At 36.1% G+C, this 25,109-nt stretch overlaps 1 protein-coding gene across 1 annotated transcript in view; it reads right to left on the bottom strand.

The window, feature by feature from the left end:
• POF1B (POF1B actin binding protein) overlaps positions 1–25,109 on the bottom strand; it is a 118,597-nt gene that overhangs the window by 39,995 nt on the left and 53,493 nt on the right. Inside the window, exon 5 of the mRNA XM_047075802.1 lies at positions 19,246–19,376. Coding sequence (XP_046931758.1) covers positions 19,246–19,376 — 131 coding nt within the window. The remainder of the gene's footprint in view (positions 1–19,245; positions 19,377–25,109) is intronic.

Below are 25,109 nucleotides of genomic sequence, written 5' to 3' on the forward strand. Positions count from 1 at the left end.
AGCAACAATCATAAGGATACCCACTGGGCTTGAGAGAAGAATAGAAGACATCAGGGACACCCTTAAACACAGATAAAATAGTTAACAATGAAGCAATCAGAGATGAATAATGCAATAAATGAGATTGGAAACAAGCTTGATGCAATGAACAGCAGACTAGAAGAAGCAGAAGAATGAATTAGTGACCCTGAAGACAAAATAATGGAAAATAATGAGGCTTAACAAAAGAGAGAAGAATTCATGGAATATGAGAATAGATTTAAGGATCTGAATGACTATATCAAATGTAATAACATTCATATTATAGAAGTCCCAGATGAAGAAGAGAGAGAAAGAGGGACATAAAATTTATTTGAAGAAATAGATGAAAACTTCCTTAATATAGGGAAGGAAACAGACATCCAGATCCAGGATGGATCAGATCACAGATAAGTCTCATCAAAACCAACAAAAGCAGGCCAACACTAAGACATATTATAATTAAATTTGCAAAATATAGTGAAAAAGAAAAAAATCATAAAAGTGGCAAGACAAGAGAAGTCCTTAACTTACAATGGAAGACTCTTAAGGCTAGCTGGAGATTTCTCAACAGAAACTTGGCAAGCCAGAAGGGAGTGGCATGATATATTCAAAGTGCTAATTGGGAAAAATCTTCAGTCAAGAATATTCCATCCAGCAAGGCTAACATGAAGAATAGAAAGAGAGATCGTTTCCCAAAAAACAAAAACTAAAGGAATTCATGACCACAAAACTAGCCATGCATGAAATATTCAAAGGGACTCTTTGATACAAAGGAGAGGCCAACAGTGACAAATATAAGAAAAGATCAGAAAATATCTCCAGACAACGACAAAGTAAAATGGCAACAAATACATTTAAATTAATAATTATTTTGAATATAAATGGACTAAATGCTCCAATCCAAAGACATAGCATGTCAGAATTAATAATAAAAAAAAGGGTCACCTATATAGTGCTTAGAAGAGACTCACTTTAGACCTAAAAACACTTGCAGATTGAAAGTGAGGGGATGGAGAAACATTTATCACACAAATGGATGTCTAAAGCTAGAGTAACAGTACTTGTATCAGACAGACTGGACTTAGAAGCAAAGACTGTAACAAGAGACAAAGAAGGGCATTATATAATCATAAAGGGAATAATCCAACAAGAAGATATAACGATTGTAAATATTTATGCATCCAACATGGGAGCACCCAAATACATAAAATATTTAATAACAAACATAAAAGAATTAATGGATAATAATATAATAATAGTAGGGGACTTTAATGCCTCGCTTACATAAATGGACAGATCATCCAAACAGAAAATCAACAAGAAAACAATGGCCTTGAATGACACACAAGACCACATGGACTTTAACCAATATATTCAGAACATTTCATCATAAAACAGGAGAATACACATTGTTTTCAAGAGCATGTGGAACATTCTCAGAATAGATCAAATACTAGGTTACAAAACAGGCCTCAACAAATACACAAAGATTGATATCATACCATGCACCTTTTGTGACCACAACACTATGAAACTAGAAGTCACTCACAAGAAAAAACTTGGAAAGGCCACAAATACATCGAGCTTAAACAACATGCTACTAAACAGTGAATTGGTTAAACAGGAAATCAAAGAAGAAATAAAAAATATATGGAAGCAAATGAAAATGAAAACACAACAGTCTAAAACCTTTGGGATCCAGCAAAAGCAGTCCAAAGAGGGAAATATATAGCTATATAGGCCTACCTCAAGAAGGAAGAAAAATCTTAAATAAACAACATAACCTTATACCTAAAGGAGCAAGAAAAAGAAGAACAGACAAAACCCAAACACAGGAAAAGGAAGGGGTTAATAAAGAGTACAACAGAAATCAATGATATAGAAACAAATAAAAAAAATAGAACAGATCAATGAAACCAGGAGATGGTTCTTTGAAAAACTTAATAAAATTGATAAATCTCTAGTGAGAGTTATCAACTAGAAAAGATAATGCACCCTAATAAATGAAATCAGAAGTGAGATAGAAGAATTAATACCCAACATGACAGAAACACAAGCAAATATAAGAGAACATTATGAAAAATTATATGCCAACTAATTGGACAACCTAGAAGAAATGGATAAATTTCTAAAAACATATAAATTCCAAAACAGGAACAGGAAGAAATAGAAAACTTGAACAGAGCAATAACCAGCAAAGAAATTGAATCTGTAATCAAAAAGTCCCCAAAAAAACCTGTGTCAGATGACTTCACAGGCAAATTCTACCAAACATTTAAAGAAGACCTAATACCTATTATTTTCAAATTATCACAAAATATAGAAAAGGAAAGAAAACTCACAAATTCATTCTATGAGGCCAGCATTACCCTGATACCAAAAACTAGATAAAAACTCCACTAAAAAATAGAATTACAGGGAAATATCCCTGATGAACATGAAGACAAAAATTCTCAATAAAACACTAACAAACCAAATCCAACAATACATTAACTAATTCACTCATCATGTTCAAGTGGGATTTATTTCTAGGCTGCAAGGGTCATTAAATATTCACAAAAGAATCAAAGTGATGCACCACATTAATAAAAGAAAGGATAAGAAATGTATGATCATTTCAATAAATGCAAAGAAAGGATTTGATGAACTACAACAATGATTCATGATAAAAATCTTCAACAAAATAAATTTAGAGGGAACATACCTCAACATCGTAAAGGGCATATATGAAAAATCCACAGCTGACATCATCCTCAATGGGAAAAAAACCTGACAGCATTTTTCCCTAAGGTCACAAAAAAGGCAGGGATGTCTACTCACACTGCCATTGTTTTACATAATACTGGAAGTCCTAGCCACAGCAATCAGACAAGAAAAACAAATAGATGGCATACAAGTTGGCAAGGAAGAAGTTTCACTATTTGCAGATGACATGATGCTATGTATAGAAAACCCAAAAACTCCACCAAAAACTCCTAGAGCTGATACAGGAATTCAGTAAATTCACAGCACAAAAAAGCAACATACGGAAATCTGTTGCATTTATATACACCAGTAATGAAGCAGCAGAAAGAGAAACCAAGGAATCAATCCCACTTACAATTACATCAAAAACCATAAGATACCTAGGAATAAACATAACCAAAGAAGTGAAATACACGTACTCTGAAAATTATCAAACACTGACGACAGAAATTGAAGAGAACACAAAAAATGTAAAGGCATTCCATGCTCATGGATGGGAAGAACAAATATCGTTAAAATGTCCTTACCACCCAAAGCAATCTGCACATTTAATGCAATTCCTATAAAAAATACCACCAGCATTTTTCACATACCTAGAAAAACAATCCTCAAATTTGTATGGAAACACAAAAGATCTGGAACAGCCAAAGCAATCTTGAAAAACAAAAACAAAGCTGGAGACACCACAATTCTTCTTTTTTTTTTTGATATAAGTACACTTTAATCATGGGTGGGCATGTAATTGTTCATTATACTATATTCAGTATTTTTTTATATTTTGAAATATTTTACAGTTACAAAAAGACTTAGAATACATATATTGCACTACTTATCAAAATATATGGTAAGCAGGACTCTGAAAATTATTTTTCTACTATCTTGGACATTGATGAAATCCTTTTAAGTCATTATATTTAATTTTGGTCTCACATTTCACAATGAAAAAATACGCTCATCAAGGAAATATCAAAACTGTATATTAATTTGTCATATGAAGTAAGATTAATGATTTAGGAAAGCCTTAGGATGTGATCAATATCTTATACAACTCTTAAAAAGATAATTTCATTTGATTTTCTTTTTTTTTATTTAATTTAATTTTTTATTTTTAAAAATTACATCCAAATTAGTTAGCATATAGTGAAACAATGATTTCAGGAGTAGATTCCTTAATGCCCCGAACCCATTTAGCCCATCCCCCCTCCCACAACCCCCCCAGTAACCCTCCATTTGTTCTCCATATTTATGAGTCTCTTATGCTTTGTACCCCTCCCTGTTTTTATATTATTTTCATTTCCCTTCCATTATGTTCATCTGTTTTGCCTCTTAAAGTCCTCATGTAAGTGAAGTCATGTGATTTTTGTCTTTCTCTGACTGACTAGTTTCACTTAGCATAATACCCTCCAGTTCCATCCACATACTTGCAAATGGCAAGATTTCATTCTTTTTGATTGCAGAGTAATACTCCATTGTGTATATATATATATGTGTGTGTGTATATATATATATATATATATATATATATATATATATAGGTGTATATATATATATACCACTTCTTCTTTATCCATTCATCCATTGATGGACATTTGGGCTCTTTCCATACTTTGGCTATTGTTGATAGTGCTGCTATAAACATGGGGGTGCATGTGTCCCTTCGAAACAGCACACCTGTATCCCATGAATAAATGCCTAGTAGTGCAATTGCTGGGTCGTAGGGTAGTTCTATTTTTAGTTTTTTGAGGAACCTCCATATAGTTTTCCAGAGTGGCTGCACCAGTGTGCATTGCCACCAACAATGCAAAAGAGATCCTCTTTCTCTGCATCCTCACCAATATCTGATGTTGCCTGAGTTGTTACTGTTAGCCACTCTGACAGGTATCATGTGGTATCTCATTGTGGTTTTGACTTGTATTTCCCTGATGATGAGTGATGTTGAGCATTGTTTCATGTGTTGGTTGGCCATCTGATGTCTTCCTTGGAGAAGTGTCTATTCATGTCTTTTGCCCATTTCTTCACTGGATTATTTGTTTTTTGGATGTTGAGTTTGATAAGTTCTTTATAGATTTTGGATACTAACCCTTTATCTGATATGTCATTTGCAAATATTTTCTCCATTCTGTCAGTTGCCTTTTAGTTTTACTGATTGTTTCTTTCGCTGTGCAGAAGCTTTTTATTTTGATGAGGTCCCAGTAGTTCATTTTTGCTTTTGTTTCCCTTGCCTCTAGAGATGTGTTCAGTAAGAAGTTGCTGCAGGCAAGATGAAAGACGTTTGTGCCTCCTTTCTCCTCAAGGATTTTGATGGCTTCCTGTCTTAAATTTAGGTCTTTCACCCATTTTGAGTTTATTTTTGTGTATAGTGTAAGAGTGTGGTCCAGGTTCATACTTCTGCATATCGCTGTCCAGTTTTCCCAGCACCACTTGCTGAAGACACTGTCTTTATTTCACTGGATATTCTTTCCTGCTTTGTCATAGATTACTTGGCTATACATTTCTGGGTCCATTTATGGGTTCTTTATTCTGTTCCATTGATCTGAGTGTCTGTTCTTGTGCCAGTACCATACTGTCTTGATGATTATAGCTTTGATAGTATAGCTTGAAGTCTGGGATTGTGATGTCTCCTCTCCTGCTTTGGTTTTCTTTTTCAAGACTTCTTTGGCTATTTGGGGTATTTTCCGGTTCCATACAAATTTTAGGATTATTTGTTCTAGCTCTGTAAAAAATGCTGGTGTTACTTTGATTGGGATTGCATCGAATATGTAGATTGCTTTGGGTAGTATCGACATTTTAACAATATTTGTTCCTCTTATCCAGAAGCATGGAATCTTTTTTCCATTTTTTTGTGTTTTCTTCAATTTCTTTCATAAGCTTTCTATAGTTTTCAGTGTATAGATTTTTCACCTCTTTGGTTAGATTTATTCCTAGGTGTTTTATGGTTATTGGTGCAACTGTAAATGGGATCAATTCCTTGATTATTCTTTCTGTCACTTCATTGTTGGTGTATAGGAATGCAACAAATTTCTGTGCGTTGATTTTATATCCTACAAGTTTGCTGAATTCATGAATCACTTCTAGCAGTTTTTTTGGTGGAATCTTTGGGGTTTTCCATGTATAGTATCATGTTCGACCCCTTCCTGGCTGATTTGGATGCCTTTTATTACTTTGTGTTGTCTGATTGCAGAGGCTAGGACTTCCAATACTATGTTGAATAACAGTGGTGAGAGTGGACATCCCTGTGTTTTTCCTGACCTTAGGGGAAAGCTCTCAGTTTTTCCCGATTGAGGATGATATTAGCATTAGGTCATTTGTATATGGCTTTTATGATCTCGAAGTATGATCCTTCTATCACTACTTTCTTGACGGTTTTTATCAAGAAAGGATGCTGTATTATGTCAAACGCTTTCCATGCATCTATTGAGGGGATCTATGGTTCTTGTCCTTTCTTTTATTGATGTGATGAATCACGTTATTTATTTTGTGGATATTGAACCAGACTTGCATCCCAGGTATAAATCCCAATTGGTCGTGGTGAATAATTTTTTTAATGTATTGTTGTATCTGGTTAGCTACTACCTTGTTGAGGATTTTTGCATCCATGTTCATCAGGGAAATTGGTCATTAGTTCTCCTTTATCGTGGGGTCTAGGTCTGCTTTTGGAATTAAGGTAATGTTGGCTTCATAGAAAGAGTTTGGAAGTTTTCCTTCCATTTCTATTTTTTGGAACAGCTTCAAAAGAATAGGTGTTAACTCTTCCTTAAATTTTTGGGCAGAATTCCCCTGGAAAGCCATTTGGCCCTGGGCTCTTGTTTTTTTGTTTTTCTTTTTGTTTCTTCTTTAAATATGAAATTTATGGTCAAATTAGGTTCCATACAACACCCAGTGCTCATTCCAACAGGTGCCCTCCTCAATATCCAAGACCCACCCTCCCCTCCCTCCCACCCCCCATCAACCCTCAGTTTGTTCTCAGTTTTAAGAGTCTCTTATGGTTTGGCTCCCTCCCTCTCTAACCTTTATTTTTTCCTTCCCCTCCCCATGGCCTTCTGTTAAATTTCTCAGGATCCACATAAGAGTGAAAACATATGGTATCTGTCTTTCTCTGTGTGACTTTTTGCACTAAGCATAACATTCTCCAGTCCCATCCACGTTGCTACAAAAGGCCAGATTTCATTCTTCCTCATTGCCACGTAGTATTCCACTGTTCATACAAACCACGACTTCTTTATCCATTCATCAGTTGATGGACATTTAGGCTCTTTCCATAATTTGGCTATTGTTGACAGTGCTGCTATAAACATTGGGGTACAAGTGCCCCTATGCGTCAGCACTCCTATATCCTTTGGGGAAATTCTTAGCAGTGCTATTGCTGGGTCATAGGGTAGGTCTATTTTTAATTTTTTGAGGAACCTCCACACTGTTTTCCAGAGTGGCTGCACCAATTCGCATTCCCACCAACAGTGCAAGAGGGTTCCCATTTCTCCACATCCTTGCCAGCATCAATTGTCTCCTGTTTTGTTCATTTTAGCCACTCTGACTGGTGTGAGGTGATATCTGAGTGTGGTTTTGATTTGTATTTCCCTAATGAGGAGCGACGTTGAGCATCTTTTCATGTGCCTGTTGGGCATCTGGATGTCTTCTTTAGAGAAGTGTCTATTCATGTTTGCTACCCATTTCTTCACTGGGTTATTTGTTTTTTGGGTGTGAAGTTTGGTGCACTCTTTATAGATTTTGGATACTAGCCCTTTGTCCCATATGTCATTTGCAAATATCCTTTCCCATTCCATCAGTTGACTTTTAGTTTTGTTGGTTGTTTCCTTTGCAGAGCAGATTTTTATCTTCATGAGGTCCCAGTAGTTCATTTTTTGTTTTAATTCCCTTGCTTTTAGAGATGTGTAAAGTATGAAATTTCTGCTGCTGAGGTCAGAGAGGGTTTTTTCTGCTTTCTCCTCTAGGGTTTTGATGGTTTCCTTTCTCACATTCAGGTCCTTTATGCACTTTGAGTTTATTTTTGTGAATGGTGTGAGAAAGTGGTCTAGTTTCATCTTTTTGCATGTTGTTGTCCAGTTCTCACAGCACCATTTGTTAAAGAGACTCTCTTTTTCCCATTGGATATTCTTTCCTGCTTTGTCAAAGATGAGTTGGCCATACATCTGTGGGTCTAATTCTGGAGTTTCTATTCTATTCCATTGGTCTATGTGTCTGTTTTTGTGCCAATACCATGCTGTCTTGATGATTACAGCTTTGTAGTAGAGGCTAAAGTCTGGGGTTGTGATGCCTCCTGCTTTGGTCTTCTTCAAAATTACTTTGGCTATTTGGGATCTTTTGTGGTTCCATACAAATTTTAGTATTGTTTGCTCTAGCTCCGTGAAGAATGCTGGTGCAATTTTGACTGGGATTGCATTGAATGTGTACATTGCTTTGGATAGTAATGACATTTTAACAATATTTATTCTTCCAATCCATGAGCATGGAATGTTTTCCCATTTCTTTATGTCTTCTACAATTTCCTTCATAAGCTTTCTATAGTTTTCAGCATACAGATCTTTTACATCTTTGGTTAGGTTTATTCATAGGTATTTTATGCTTCTTGGTGCAATTGTGAATGGGATCAGTTTCTTTTTTTGTCTTTCTGTTGTTTCATTATTAGTGGATAAGACTGCAACTGATTTGTATACAGTGATTTTATATCCTATGACTTTGCTGAATTCATTTATCAGTTCTAGTAGACTTTTGGTGGAGTGTATCGGGTTTTGCATGTATAATATCCTGTAAAAAGAGAAAGCTTGACATCATATTTGCCAATTTTCATGCTTTGATTTCCTTTTGTTGTCTGATTGCTGATGCTAGAACTTCCAACACTATGTTAAACAACAGCGGTGAGAGTCGACATCCCTGTCATGTTCCTGATCTCAGGGGGAAAGCTCTCAGTTTTTCCCCACTGACGATGAAATTAGCTGTGGGCTTTTCATAAATGGCCTCTATGATGTTTAAATCTGTTCCTTCTATCCTGACGTTCTCAAGCGTTTTTATTAAGAAGGGATGTTGAATTTTGTCAAATGCTTTTTCTGCATTGATAGACAGGATCATGTGGTTCTTATCTTTTCTTTTATTAATGTGATGTATCACATTGATTGATTTGCGAATGTTGAACCAGCCCTGCAGCACTGGAATAAATCCCACTTGATCATGGTGTATAATTCTTTTTATATGCTGTTGAATTTGATTTGCTAGTATCTTATTGAGAATTTTTGCATCCACGTTCATCAGGGATATTGACCTATAGTTCTCTTTTTTTGCTGGTCTCTGTCTAGTTTAGGAATCAAAGTAATGCTGGCTTCATAGAATGAGTCTGGAAGTTTTCCTTCCCTTTCTATTGTTTGGAACAGCTTCAGAAAGATAGGCATTATCTCTGCTTTAAATGTCTGGTAGAATTCCCCAGGGAAACCATCTGGTCCTGGACTCCTATTTGTTGGGAGATTTTTGATAACTTATTCAACTTCTTCACTGGTTATGGGTATGTTCAAGTTTTCTATTTCTTCCTGTTGGAGTTTGGAAAGTGTATGGGTGCTTAGGAATTCGTCCATTTTTTCCAGGTTGTCCAGTTTGTTGGCATATAATTTTTCATAGTATTCCCTGATAATTGCTTGTATTTCTGAGGGATTGGTTGTAATAATTCCATTTTCATTCATGATTTTGTCTATTTGGGTCATCTCCCTTTTCTTTTTGAGAAGCCTGACTAGAGGTTTATTAATTTTGTTTATTTTTTCAAAAAACCAACTCTTGGTTTCATTGATCTGCTCTACAGTTTTTTTAGATTCTATATTGTTTGTTTCTGCTCTGACGTTTATTATTTCTCTTCTTCTGCTGCGTTTGGGGTGTCTTTGCTGTTCTGCCTGTATTTCCTTTAGGTGTGCTGTTAGATTTTTTATTTAGGATTTTTCTTGTTTCTTGAGATAGACCTGCATTGCAATTTATTTTCCTCTCAGGACTGCCTTCGCTGCATCCCAAAGCGTTTACATTGTTGTATTTTCATTTTCATTTGTTTCCATATATTTCTTAATTTCTTCTCTATTTGCCTGGTTGATCCATTCCTTCCATAGTAGGGTGTTCTTTAACCTCTATGCTGTTGGAGGTTTTCCAGACTTTTTCCTGTGGTTGATTTCAAGCTTCATAACATTGTGGTCTGAAAGTATGCCTGGTATGATCTCAATTCTTGTATACTTATGAAGGGCTGTTTTGTGACACAGTATGTGATATATCTTGGAGAATGTTCCATATGCACTCATTGTGATTAATTGTTTTATATATTTGGGGGCTCCTGTATTTGGTGCATCGACATTTATAATTGTTAGGTCTTCCTGATGGATAGACCTTGTAATGATTATATAATGCCCTTCTTCATCTCTTGTTACAGCCTTTAATTTAAAGTCTAGTTTGTCTGACATAAATATGGCTACTCCAGCTTTCTTTTGATATCCAGTAGCATGACAGATAGTTCTCCATCCCCTCACGTTCAATCTGAAGGTGTCTTCAGGTCTAAAATGAGTCTCTTGTAGATAGCAAATAGATGGGTCCTGGTTTTTTTTATCCATTCTGATACCCTATGTCTTTTGGTTGGTGCATTTAGTCCATTTACATTCAGTGTTATTATAAAAAGATATGGGTTTAGAGTCACTGTGATGTCTGTAGCTTTCATGCTTGTAGTGATGTCTCTGGCACTTTGTTGTCCTTGCAACATTTTACTCACAGAATCTCCCTTAGGATCTCTTTTACAGCTGGTTTAGTGGTGATGAATTCCTTCAGTTTTTGCTTGTTTGGGAAGACCTTTATCTCTCCTTCTATTCTGAATGACAGACTTGCTGGATAAGGGATTCTCGGCTGCATATTTGTTCTGTTCATCACATTGAGGATTTCCCGCCATACCTTTCTGGACGGCCAAGTTTCAGTAGGTAGGTCTGCCACTACTTTTATGGGTCTCCCTTTGTAAGTTAGAGCATGTTTATCCCTAGCTGCTTTCGGAATTTTCTCTTTATCCTTTTATTTTGACAGTTTCACTATGATATGTCATGCAGAAGATTGATTCAAGTTATATCTGAAGGGATATATCTGTGCCTTTTGATTTTAATGCCTGTTTCCCCAGATCAGGGAAGTTCTCAGCTATAATTTGTTCAAATACACTTTCAGCCCCTTTCTCTATCTCTTCCCATTCTGGCATCCCTATTATACATATATTGTTACCCTTGATTGCATCACTTAGTTCTCTAATTCTCCCCTCATACTCCTGCATTTTTTTATCTCTCTTTTTCTCAGCTTCTTCTTTGTCCACAATTTTATCTTCTAATTCACCTATTATCTCCTCTGCCTCTTCAATCTGTGCTATGGCTGCCTCCATTTTATTTTGTACCTCATTTATAGCATTTTTTAGCTCCTCTTGTCTGTTTCTTAGTCCCTTGTTCTCTGTGGTAATAGATTCTCTGCTGTCCTGTATACTTTTCTCAAGCCCAGCGATTAATTTTATGAATATTATTCTAACTCTATGGTCCATTATATTGCTTAAATCGTTTTTGGTCAATTCATTAGCTGTTGCTACTTCCTGGAGTTTCTTTTGAGGAAAGTTCTTCAGTTTCATCATTTTGGGTAGTCCCTGAAGTGGTGAGGAACTGCAGGGCACTTCCCCTGTGTTGTCTGGAGTAACTTGTGTTGGTGGGAGGGGCCACAGTCAGACCCGATGTCTGTCCCCAGCCCACAGCTGGGGCCACAGTCAGACTGGTGTGCACCTTATCTTCCCCTCTCCCAGGGTCAGGACCCACTGTGGAGTGGTGTGGCCCCTGTCTGGGCTACTTGCATACTGCCAGGCTTGTGGTGCTACTTTGATGGTATTTGGCGTATTAGCCGGGGTGTATCCGCAAGGTACACAGGGGTGGGAGGTGCAAGCTTAGCTCACTTTGTCTTCAGTGGTCCCCTCGGGAGGAGCCCTGCACTACCAGGAGTGAGGCAGACCCGTCGGAGGGATGGATCCACAGAAACACAGTGTTGGGTGTGTGTGTGGTGCAAGCAAGTTTGGTGATGGGAACTGGTTCCCTTTGGTATTTTGGCTGAGGGATGGGAGAGGAAGATGGCACTGGCCAATGCCTTTGTTCCCCACTGAGCTGAGGTCTGTCTTCTGGGGTTCAACAACTCTCCCTCCCGGTGTCTTCTCACCCTCCTGCTCTCTGAGCAGAGCTGCTGATTTTTAGCATTCCAGATGTTAAGTCCCGGTGGTTGTCAGAACTCACACAGTGAGGCCCCTCTGCTTTTGCAAATCAGAGTCAGTGGCTCTGTCCTGCCAGGTAGGCTGCCCCTCCACCGCCCTGGCTCCCTCCCGCCAGTATGTGTAGTGCGCATTGCCCCTCTGCCCTTCCTACTCCCTTCCGTGGGCCTCTTGTCTATGCTTGCCTCTGGAGAGTCCATTCTGCTAGTCTTCTGGTGGTTTTCTGGGTTATTTAGGTAGATGTGGGTGGAATCTAAGTGATCAACAGGATGCTGTGAGCCCAGCGTCCTCCTACGCCTCCATCTTCTCCTTCTTCCTGGACTCTTGTTTTTTGGCAGATTTTTGATTACTAATTCAATTTCCTTACTGGTTATGGGTCTGTTCAAATTTTCTATTTCTTCCTGTTTCAGTTTTGGTAGTGTATATGTTTCTAGTAATTTGTCCATTTCTTACAGATTACTCATTTTATTGGCATATAATTGCTTATAATATTCTCTTATTATTGTTGTTATTTCTGTTGTGTTGGTCGTGATCTCTCATCTTTCATTCTTGATTTTATTTATTTGGGTCCTTTCCTTTTCCGTTTTGATCTTACTGGCTAGTGGTTGATCAATTTAGTTAATTCTTTCAAAAAATCAACTTCTGGTTTCATTTATCTGTTCTACTGTTTTTTTTTCTTTTGGTTTCAATAACATTAATTTCTGCTCTAATGTTTATTATTTCCTGTCTTCTGTTGTTTTGGGGTTTTATTTGCTGTTCTTTTTCCAGCTCCTTAAGGCATAAGGTTAGGTTGTGTATCTGAGATCCTTTTTCCTTCTTTAGGAAGGCCTGGATTGTTATATACTCCTTATGCCCACATTTGCTGTGTCCCAGAGGTTTTGGGTTGTGGTGTTATCATTTTCCTTGATTTCCATATACTTTTAAATTTCCTCTTTAACTGTTTTGTTAGCCCATTCATTCATTAGTAGGATGTTCTTCAGTCTCCAAGTATCTGTTACCTTTCCCAAATTTTTCTTGTGGTTGATTTCGAGTTTCATAGCATTGTGGTCTGAAAATATGCACGGTGTGATCTCGATCTTTTTTACTTCCTTAGGGCTGATTTGTGTCCCAGTATATGGTCTATTCTGAAGAACGTTCCATGTGCACTGTAGAAGAATGTATATTCTGCTTTAGGATGTAATGTTCTGAATATATCTGTGAAGTCCATCTGGTCCAGTGTGTCATTCAAAGATGTTTCCTTGTTGATTTTTTGACTAGATGATCTGTCTATTGCTGTGAGTGGGGTGTTGAAGTCTCCTACTATTATTGTATTACTATCAATGAATTTCTTTATGTTTGTGATTAATTGATTTATATATTTGGGTGTTTTCACATTTGGCGCATAAATGTTTACAATTGTTAGGTCTTCTTGATCTATAGACCCCTTGATTATGATATAATGCCCTTCTGCATCTCTGGATACAGTCTTCATTTTAAAGTCTAGATTGTCTGATATAATTATGGCTACTCTCGCTTTCTTTTGTTGGCCATTAGCATGATGGTTCTCCATCCCCTTATTTTCAATCCGAAAGTGTCTTTAGGCCTAAAGTGGTTCTCTTGTAAACAGCATATAGATGGATCTTGTTTTCTTGTCCATTCTGTTACCCTATGTCTTTTGCTTGGAGCATTGAGTCCATTGACGTTTAGAGTGACCACTGAAAGATATGATTTTATTGCCTTTATGATGCTTGTAGAATTGGAGTTTCTGGTCTGTTCTCTGGTCTTTTCTAATCTTTGTTGTTTTTGGTATTTATTTATTTTTATATGTATATTTTCATCTATTCTCCCCTCAGAAAGTCCCCCTTAAAATGTCTTGCAGGGCTGGTTTAGTGGTCACAAACTCCTTTAATTTTTGTTTGTATGGGAAACTTTTTATCTGTCCTTCTATTTTGATGACAGCCTTTCTGGATAAAGAATTCTTGGCTGCATATTTTTCTGATTCAGCACACTGAATATATCCTGCCACTCCTTTCTGGCCTGCCAGGTTTCTATGGATATGTCTGCTGCAAACCTTATCTGTCTTCCCTTGTATGTTAGGGACTTTTTTTCCCTTGCTGCTTTCATGATTCTCTCCTTGCCTGAGTCTTTTGTGAATTTGACTATGATATGCCTTGTTGATGGTCAGTTTTTGTTGAATCTAATGGGGGTCCTCTGCTTCCTGGAGACATCACACTTCCGGACTTCAAGTTATATTACAAAGCTGTAGTCATCAAGGCAGTATGATACTGGCACAAAAACAGACGCATAGTTAAACCCAGAAATGAACTCACAGCTATAAGGTCAATTAATCTTCAACAATCAGAAAAGAATATCCAATGGGAAAAACAATGTTTATTCAACAAGTGGTGTTGGGAAAACTGGATAGCAACGTACAAAAGAATGAAAGTGGACCACTTTCTTAAACCAAATACAGAAGTAAGTTCAAAATAGATTAAAGACATAAGTGTGAGACCTGAAACCATAAAAATCGTAGAAGAGAATACAAGCAGTAACCTCTTTGATACTGCCCTATCAACTTCTTTCTAGATGTTTCCTGAGGCAAGGGAAACAAAAATAAAATTAAACTATTGGAACTTCATCAAAATAAAAAGCATCTGCACAGTGAAGGAAACAATCAACAAAAGAAGGCAACCTACTGAATTGGAGAAGACATTTGAAAATGATATATCTGATAAAGGTTTAGTATATAAAGAACTATATAAAGAACTTATAAAATTCAACACCCTAAAATTGAATAATCTAATTAAAATGGGCAGAAGACATGAATAGATATTTTTCCAAGGAGACAGAATTGGACAACAGGCACATGAAAAGATGCTCAGCATCAGGGATCATCAGGGAAATAGAAATCAAAACTAAAATGAGATATTATCTTTCTCCTGTCAGAATGGCTAAAATCAACAACAGAAGAAACAACAGGTGTTAGAAAAGATGTGGAGAAAAAGGAACCCTCTTGAACTATTGGTGGGAATGCAAACTGGTGCAGTCCTTCTGGAAAACAGTATGGAGGTTCCTCAAAAAGTAAAAATAGAGCTACCCTAGGATCCAGCAATTGCATGACTAGGTATTTACCCAAAGAATGCAAAATTACTAATTCAAAGGGATATATGTACTCTGATGTTTGTAGCAGCATTATCTACAAACACCAAACTATGGGAACAGCCCAAATTTCCATCCACTGAGGAGTAGATAAAGAAGAGGTGGTATACACACACACACACTCACACACACACAATGGAATATTACTCAGCCATAAAAAAGAATTAAATCTTGCCATTTGCAATGACATTGGTGGAGCCAGGGAGTATTATGCAAAGGGAAATAAGTCTGTCAGAAAAAGACAAATACCATATGCTTTCACTTATATGTGGAATTTAAGAAACAAAACAAGTGAGCATAAGGGGAGAAAAAGAGAGGTAGAGGCAAATGAAAAAAACAGACTCTTAATTACAGAGAACAAATTGATGGTTACCAGAGTGGAAGTGAGGGAGGGATGGGTTAAATAGGTGATAGGGATTAAGGAGTCGACTTGTGATGAGCACCACTGTTGTGTATTTAACTCTCATTCTGTATCCCTTTATTGAGAAACGACATTGTCAAAGTCATGTGCTCTGGACTGTTTTGGGGCAATACAAAGCACAAATATTATCTTACTTCATACAAACATAATTTTCCCAAGGCAAAATTTGAACAATGTAAAACCAGTCTAAATTATGTGAACTTTTCAAGTTCAATGAATCCAAAAAATTGATAGTTTATTCAATTTGTCTATAATATCTTAAAAAATTTGGAAATATATGCCTAGTATTGAAAGTTTAGCCATAAAAGACTCTTAAATACAGAGAACAAACTGAGGGTTGCTGGAGTTGAAGTTGGGGGGGTGGGTTAAACGGGTGATGGGCATTAAAGAGGACACTTTTCAGGATGAGCAATGGATGTCCAATGTAAGAGATGAATCACTGGGTTCTACTCCTGTATGTTAACTAACTTGAATTTAAATTAAAAAAAATATTATAGCCATCAAAAGCAATGATAAAGTTTAAATTATTTGCTTAAGGAGAAAAGGTTCTCAGATTATGGGTTCTAGTCCCAGATTGTTCCACTTTTGTGGCCTTAGGTAAATGGTTCTCAAACTTGAGCATGTGTCAGAATCCTCTGGAGGGTTTGTTGCTGACCCATACACCCTGAGTTTCTGAGTCTGTAGGTTTATTTTCAAGTTCTTATATGATGCTGATGTTGTTTGTAAGTGTACATCTTAAATCATTTATTGCTTATAACAAATCTAGAAGTATTGTTATTATAATTCCTATTTTATAGATGAAGAAACTGAGGTACAGAGAAGTTAAGCAAGTTGCCTGACATTACACATCACGTATGTAACTAAAGCTGAAACATAAACCAAGGATATGAACTCTGAATATAGAATCAGGTACTTAAGACTAAGTCTCTATATACTCTTATTTATTTATTTATTTATTTATTTATTTATTTTTGAGAGAGACAGAGAGTACAAGCGGGGGAGAGGCAGAGAAAAAGACTGGAGAGAGAGAGAGAGAGAAAGAGAGACAGAGAGAATCCCAAGCAGAGAGAGAGAGAGAGAGAGAGAGAATCCTAAGCAGGTTCCACTGCAGAGCAGAGCTTGACCTGGGGCTCAAACACACGAACTGTGAGATCATGATCTAAGCTGAACTCAAGAGTCAGATGTTCAACCTACTGAGCCACCCAGGCACCCCTCTATATACTGTTGATTATACAATGTGATACTTTAAAATTTTTTTTTCAACGTTTATTTATTTTTTTGGGGGGACAGAGAGAGACAGAGCATGAACGGGGGAGGGGCAGAGAGAGAGGGAGACACAGAATCGGAAACAGGCTCCAGGCTCTGAGCCATTAGCCCAGAGCCTGACGCGGGGCTCGAACTCACGGACCGCGAGATCGTGACCTGGCTGAAGTCGGACGCTTAACCGACTGCGCCACCCAGGCGCCCCTACAATGTGATACTTTGATAGAAATATTCACAGGGAATAATTAATTCACAGAAGAGGAACACTTAGACCAAGCTAAATATCTAAGGGATGCTTTGCAGAAAAGCTGAATCACAATTTATAGGTAAAAATAATTCTCAGAAATGTTTAATCCATCTCAAGCACTAAGTAGCTGTTGTGACCTTGATAACTTACACTCTTTGGGTCTCTATTTGAAACTTTATAGTGTCACTGTGCAAATAAGACAATATGGGAAAAGCACTTAGCACAGTGTCTCTGGCACATAGTGGACACTCAGTAAATAATTGACTACTCAGAGAGAGGGGGAAGATTTTAAGCTAGTGACCTTATGCACTTGGATAGTTGTGTGAAATAGTTGTTTGGGTAATGGGAGAAAGTGTTGATTAGTATAAAATAATAGATGATGGAAATCATGCATTTATAATGACATCAATTCAAATAAATGCTTGTGCTTTCTTCTAACAGTGTTTAACTGCATGGATGTATCAGTAAAGAAGGCATTCATTGTAGTTTTGATTTGCCTTTCCTTGATGATCAGTGATGTTGAGCATCTTTTCATTTGTCTGTTGGAGATCTGTATGTTTCTTTGGGAAAGTGTCTGTTCATGTCTTCTGTCCACTTTTAATTGGATTATTTGTTTTTTGGGTTTTGAGATTTATAAGTTAACTATAGAGAACAAACTGATAGTTACCAGAAGGGAAGTGGTGGGGGGATGTGTTAAATATGTGATGGGGATTAAGGAGGGCACCTGTGATGAGCACCAGGTGATATATGGAAGTGTTAAATCACTATATTGCATACCTGAAACTAATACTACACTATATGTTAACTAACAGGAATTTAAAAACTTAAATAAAAAAATAAATCATTCATATATTCACCAAATGTTTATTGAGCACCACAGTAAACTAGTCACCATGCTAAGCACTAAGGAAATCAGGGTAAATAAAATAGCCCCCATAGAGTCCTCTGAATTCTAGGGGTAGTGCATGTTAGGTATTAGAAAGAGGAGATGGTGGTAAAAGGAAACAATATATAAAGAGAGATAGACTACTCCAGAGATGGATTTTGCTAAGTGGGAGGGACAATAAGATAAGGAGGTAAAGCAATTGAGGATAATAGTAACAGAATGGTTGCAATTACGAATATTAAAGCAAGAAGTTAGAGAGGATGGAGCTAAAAATGGAGAGAACGGGATGTAATAAGTGGAGAGGAAAAAAGATGGATAAGAGATTAAAGATCTCTAAGAGGCAGAAGAATCCAGTTAGTGAAGTTTGAACTAGAAAAAAAATTATACCAACACTCCTTTATCCTACATATTTTTCTGAATTTATGAAGCTTTCCTAGACTTTGTCTGATAGTTGACCATATATATGATGTCACTATGTAGTAGAAGGGGTATAGCTTATGGAATTCATTTAATGACATAATATTCTCTCATCTATACATGAATAGTTGATAAATTCTTTATGTGTATATATTTAAATACATACAATTATTATTTAGTATATAGTATAATATACATATTTGTATTTATATTAATTTATAGGTATATAAGTTATGTTTGATATATTATATGTAATATACGTATATTAAATTATGGCCTTGTACATTGAGTGCATAACAATGGAAGATAAACAGTGATGTATTGACAGTGGGATTGTATCTTCCATCATCAATGTAATATCTTACAATGGGCTTGTATCTTACATCATCAGTGTAATATCTTAAAACAAGTCACAGTATGCCATGAATTTTTTTAGCTCCTTGTCCAAGAGTTCACATTTGCCATCAAAGTATGTTACTAAAAAAAAGTTCACAGAATTCTTTACTGATCTTAAAAGGACTGGTGTGATGTCTTTTGATGATTTTTATAAAGTATATTAACTCTTAAGACATGTGTTCAGATATGCTCATTAGTTACCCTGTTTCTCCATTAAGAGTACAAGGGTTTTGGGGAACCTGGCTGGTTCAGTCAGTGGAGCATGCAACTCTTGATCTTGAGGTTGTGAGTTTGAGCCCCATTTTGAGTGTAGAGATTACTTAAAAATAAAATCTTTAAAAAAAGTTCTAGAGTTTCACTGTGAGCCCAAAAGTGCTCTAAACAATAAAGCACATTAAAAATACCAAAGTATCATAGAATGTTTGATAGCTACAACATTGAGGTAAATGATATATTTACAGTACCTTCCTCCAATTCTCTGCAAATGTTCTAATAAGCAGTGATATAGATCTGTATTTTTACGGCTTAGATCAGCAAGTAACTCTCCAAAATATTTGGGGTCCAATTTTGCAGGGCAATCATCTTCAGTTATCACCTGACAAAAACATCAACCACAATTATAAACAACATTAAGTATTTCTAAATTGATAGATGTTTTGATGTCAAATGAAAAAAAAAGTTACATAACCTATTAATACAAGTCACTCATTACAAAGTCATCACATGAATCAACTCACTAAATTTTCTTTGCATCTGAGGTATACATTTTTCAATATGGGAGGAACTTAAAGGAAAAGCAACATTGCAATAGTATTTTCAATTTTATATCACTAATCTAAGTGACCTAATGAACGCAAACTTGAATAATTTATATTAAAGTTCTTGAATATATATGCTTGCATAAAACAGTAAAACTAGTAAATCAAAATCTGTAAATTTCCCATTATCATTGCATGGCTTACTCTTCTATTCCCTATTGGAAAAGAACATATGAATTATTTGAATTATATTGACATAGAAGAATTACTTTCATTTGGACTTGCATCTCAATGAAAGGCAGCTTAATTTATTAGCATACCTTGAAGATAGATTAAATTAACCTCGATTCAATGATTTATGTATTTTTTCTTATATTCCCTCCACTTACTATTTGGACTAAATATCTAGTCAACTGACATGGGAAAGAGTAGCTAAGGGCCAAATGTAGAAAATTCATAGATCTCAAAGACATTTGAAATCCTAAACACAAATTATTATGAATAGTCCCAAAATAAAACCTATTCTGTTGGCCTCATATAATTTGTTATCAATCTTTTCAATAATGTTGACCGCCTTGCCACCCACCTCCAAAATAGCACTATGGGGAGGTTAATAACTTAGGTTGCATTCCATACTACCTTTGATATTGCATGTGGGACCAAAGATGTCCTATAAATACATTTATTCCTGAGTATATATAGGACAAATAGACTCCAAATTTGACCACTGATACTTCCTTTGCAACCTGTCTTCTGAATACAGACCCTAAAAAATATCATGCATGCTAAGGCAAATGGAAGATTTGCAAAGTAAGATTGCAAACTAAGCCAGATGGACTTTCATAGCCATGTCTGTGTTATGCTAAGCCATTTGTAATATACAGATAAGTACAAAAGGCCATATTCAAAATACAGTATAGTATCATCACATTTTATTAAGATATATATTTTTCACACTTTTGAAAGTCTTAATGAATACACCACAATGTTATCTTGTCCATTTACCCTTTGAAGTTGCTCCCGGAGAAGTAATGATTGCCTCTGAAAGAGGGTAAAGTCTCCTATGTGAAGGCATGAATAGATAAATTGGTAAAGTCAATATCATCACATAATATGTGTAAATGTCATAGAATTACTAAGTTGTGTATATTCAATATAAAATCTTCAAATGCTAACATGAATATAGTAACATTATCTATTTCCCAACATTTTCTCTGTTCTAACTATAGATTTCACTGTCCTGGGCACACATTATGTTATTCCTGTCTCTAGTCTTTAGTCACATTTTTTGCTGCTTGGAAAACTCTCTCTCCTTCTGGCTGTGTATCCAAATCTTACCCATACTTTGAACTCCATCTCAAGATTTAATATCACCATTAAAACTGAAAATATGCCAGCCAACAAGCTAATTCAATTTAGCTTTTTGTGCTCAATTATCTTGAATCATTTTCATATTATTTTACATATGTAAATCTTGGTCTCTCAGCATTCTCTCCCTCCCCAAAAGAAATAAACTTAAGAATAATGAATGAGTCATACTTTTTGATATATCCCATATTATCTAGCACAATACTGGTTGAACACTGTATAGTTAGTTGCTTAGTAAGTATTTGTTGAATTGAAATAAGTCATGTATCTCCTGGTTAGAAGTGATCCCAAATGCTAGTTGATTCTGGAAAGATTTTTTTACACGTTTCTCTCTTAAAGAAGCTAACCAAGAATGGTTAGAATAAAAAAGAGCATAGATAGCACTTCCTCAAGGATATTGTGGTTATCCCTTACACTTTCTTCCTAAGTTTATGTAAGTCTAATTGTAGCAACTAAACTGAACTCCTTGCAGAGTTGGATACTGGCATTTGAGTCTTACCTATATTTCTAGATCTTGGCAGTCGGGTCCTTAGTGGTAGGCCCCTCTCAGGAAATGAAGATCAAAATTAAGCAAGGCTTTATTCAGAATAATCAAAAGAATGCTTTTGATTTCATGTTTTTCTCATGCATTATTCCCTTATCAACCATCTATATATTTACCAAACTCGGAGTGGCTTAAAAACATGTTTTCCAAGGGGTGCCTGGGTAGCTCAGTCAGCTAAGCGTCCGACTTCGGCCCAGGTCATGATCTCACAGTTTGTGGGTTCGAGCCCCGCGTTAGGCTCTGTGCTGACAGCTCGGAGACTGAAGCCTGCTTCAGATTGTGTCTCCCTCTCTCTCTGCCCCTCCCTAGCTCATGCTTGCTCTCTCTCTGTGTCAAAAATAAATAAGCTTTAAAAAAATAAAAAAACATGTTTTCAAATATGATTTTAACATTCAAGGATAACTGGATAAGGGAAAATCTAGCTGTTATGTTAGTGTCATTCTACTGACCTTCAAGTTGTTTCATTGCTGTAGCTGGTCAGGTAGATAACCTCTTCCTGCCTCACCATTCTATGTGTGTCCCTTCCAAACCTGTAACTTTCCCAAGTAAAAGATGACATTTCTTTAGCCAATATATTCAAGTGCTGAGCTCCCATTAGAATCTCCAAGCAACTATTTGATGTTTAGTATTTTGCATATTTTTCTTTTAGCTTCTTATAATCCCCTCATAATGCTGTGAAAATCATTTTATTTCCTTTTAGTGTGATTCATTTGACAGAGTAATTTCATGGTTCCAAACTGTCTTAAAATATTTCTTTCTTTCTTATTTTTGCACAAATATTTTGTCATTGCACTTCACACTAGCACACCTTTTAAGTACATAATTCTTTCCCCACATGAATATTTAGTGCCATTACTAAAACTTTTGATCATGTGATTTCTATGTGGTGGATTTAGGCACCCAAATAAAGAATCACAGAGTCCAGTCGGTTAAATATCTGGCTCTTGGTTTTAGCTCAGGTCATGATCTTGAGGTTAGTGGTACCAAGCTCCACATCAGACTCCAAACTGACAGCACGAAGCATGCTTGGAATTCTCTCTCTCACTCTGCCCCTCCCCCATGCTTTCACTCTCTCTATTTCTCTCTCAAAATAAATGAATAAACTAAAAAAAATCAGAGTCTAGGGTAAGGAATGATTTACATCAACATTGTATCTGTGTCCATAGTTATAAAGAGGTGCTAAAAGTTACAAAAGGAAAGTGATTTTATTTTGGGAAATGATAATAATAACTAGTATTTATTTAGTCCTTACTATGTGCCAGACAATGTTATGAACTCTACATAAATATTAAATGAGGTAATGCTTTCTTGTACCCACTAGAAAAATTGCCTCCCCAGATGACCTTTTGTATTTGTCTTTTCAGCTACTTTTGAATTACACTGTCTCTACTTGCGCTATTTTGGAGTTTAGTTGGGCTACAACTTGAAACAGTAAGAGTTTGGGGCACCTTGGTGGCTCAATCGGTTAAGCGCCCGACTTTGGCTCAGGTCATGATCTTATGGTTCGAGCCCTGCATCAGGCTGTGTGCTGACAGCTGAGCCTGGAGCCTGCTTCCAATTCTGTGTCTCCCTCTCTATCTGCCCCTCCCCCAGGTGCACTCTGTCTCCCTCTCTCTCAAAAATAAATAAACATTAAAAAATTAAAAAAATAAACAGTAAGAGTTTGATTTTATTAGTGGAAAACTATGCAAAATACGCCTGAATTTTAGGTAATAAATTTTAATCAGCTAGTGAAAGGGTAAGAGCATTAGAATTGAAGAATGGGTTCTTCTGGCCAAAGAGATGTCAAGATGGAAAATCAAGAAGCAAAACATCACTCCTTTGTGTGTATATTTCTTCTCAGTTTTGTATCGTCTACAATTTATAACATTTGAGTAATACTCAGTAAAAAACAAAGCAAGTTGGGTTCAAAAATTTGGAGGGAGAGGACAGACAGAAGTCAGATTCTCATACACTGTTAAGTCTTTTACAGGACTGTGCTTAACAATAAGATGAAATTTCCTAACCATAAACTGTGATGTGCCAGTTACAAATATTTTCTATTACTAAATCACAGGTTGTTGGCGCTCCTTAACTTTATTGGAACTGTTTTTAGGTATGTTGTGACATATATTTTAGACTTGGCTCAAATCTATGTTCTTGTTTCTTTGAAAAAGCCAAAATAAGGAGCCTCCCAAGAAAACATGAATGTTTGGGTCAGAATAATGGTAGTTCTAATGGATGGAGGTTTTCTCTCTGTGACAAATATTGGATTGATAGGATTGATTGAGATATAGGTGTATCCATATTTACTCTTTTGTCTGATGAATGAGAGGTATCTTAAATGTCAATCTTGGATAATAGGTTTAATTTTTCACATATAAACGGGGAAGGAATGCAAACTATGCTGAAAAATAGTTGTTCCCAGTGACATTTCTCCAAAAATTTACAAAAATCATTAAAGATTGTTTAGCATGCATCAATCAAGTACCTTCAATCAGATCATTATTTAACTATAATAATGGCCAAGCAGTCCAACTCCTCGTTTCTGATTGCAGTTAAAAATTCTTTGTTTAGAATTGCCGCCATAAACCCAAGACAAGGCAACAATGGTTAGGAGTGAAACCAGAGGCAAATTTGTGGTCATTTTTCAGAAAATCTATAGAAAGAAATTACCTTCTAAAGGAAAACCATGGGCCTCAACTTACTGCTGCCTTAGAAGTTTTTGTCCTGGTCCCAGTCTCGGGTTTTGTTTCCTATGTGTAGTCTATGAGATTCCAGGAGTGGAATTTTCTTGCTAGCATCTACATTAGACATATTTTGATATTTAAAGATCATACTTTTGACCATATTTACAAAGTTCATTGGTAGTTATTATAAAGCCACTGCAGATAGTAGACATGCAATAGTTATGGATTTCAGCTGAACAATCTATATTTTCTTGTCTGGTGTCCCTCAAGCTTAATGGCACACATTTGTGAGAATGCTGCTTAGGACTAAGGATAGTTTGTGATCAAGGGATAAATCACAATCCAGTAGTACAGGGTGTTGGCTTAAGTTTATTTCCACTGAGTAACTGGCCTAAGTGTATACATTTTTGGCCTATTTAGATGGGTTGCTTAGCAGATTATAAAGTGCTTAAAATGCCTTGTTATATAAAAGTGATTATACATAAATGCCTAACCCTCTAAAAGGTCATGAACATATTAAATAGCAAGTTCTGTTGTACTTAGACTTTATTGAGTAGTAACTTTGCTACATGATAATGGAACATCACTATTAATAAAAAGTTTCAACGTATAGATTATTATCTTGCAAAGCTTGAGTAGTAACTTTGCTACATGATAATGGAACATCACTATTAATAAAAAGTTTCAACGTATAGATTATTATCTTGCAAAGCTCATAATGATATAGCGACATTTATAGATAAATAATGTTTCTGCTTCATTAATTTTGCTTTGATTTGGAACATTTAATAGCTGTCAGACTTATTGAAGCCCTAGTTAATCCTGGGGAATTAACCCTTATGGAATTTAATGCCTTTTAGGTACAACATTATTTAGCTATAAGGTAAAAAATATAATTGGTCTCTTCCTATCTTGTACCACAAGAAGAAATCATAGCAGGATACAAAGTGTCAGAATTTTAGGTTTTGAAAATTCTCACTTCTATTTTA

The sequence above is a fragment of the Lynx rufus genome, unplaced genomic scaffold (genome assembly GCF_022079265.1).
Source record: "Lynx rufus isolate CCGP_SWC_20201006 ecotype Redwood Valley unplaced genomic scaffold, mLynRuf1.p SCAF_14, whole genome shotgun sequence".
Classification (NCBI taxonomy): domain Eukaryota; kingdom Metazoa; phylum Chordata; class Mammalia; order Carnivora; family Felidae; genus Lynx; species Lynx rufus.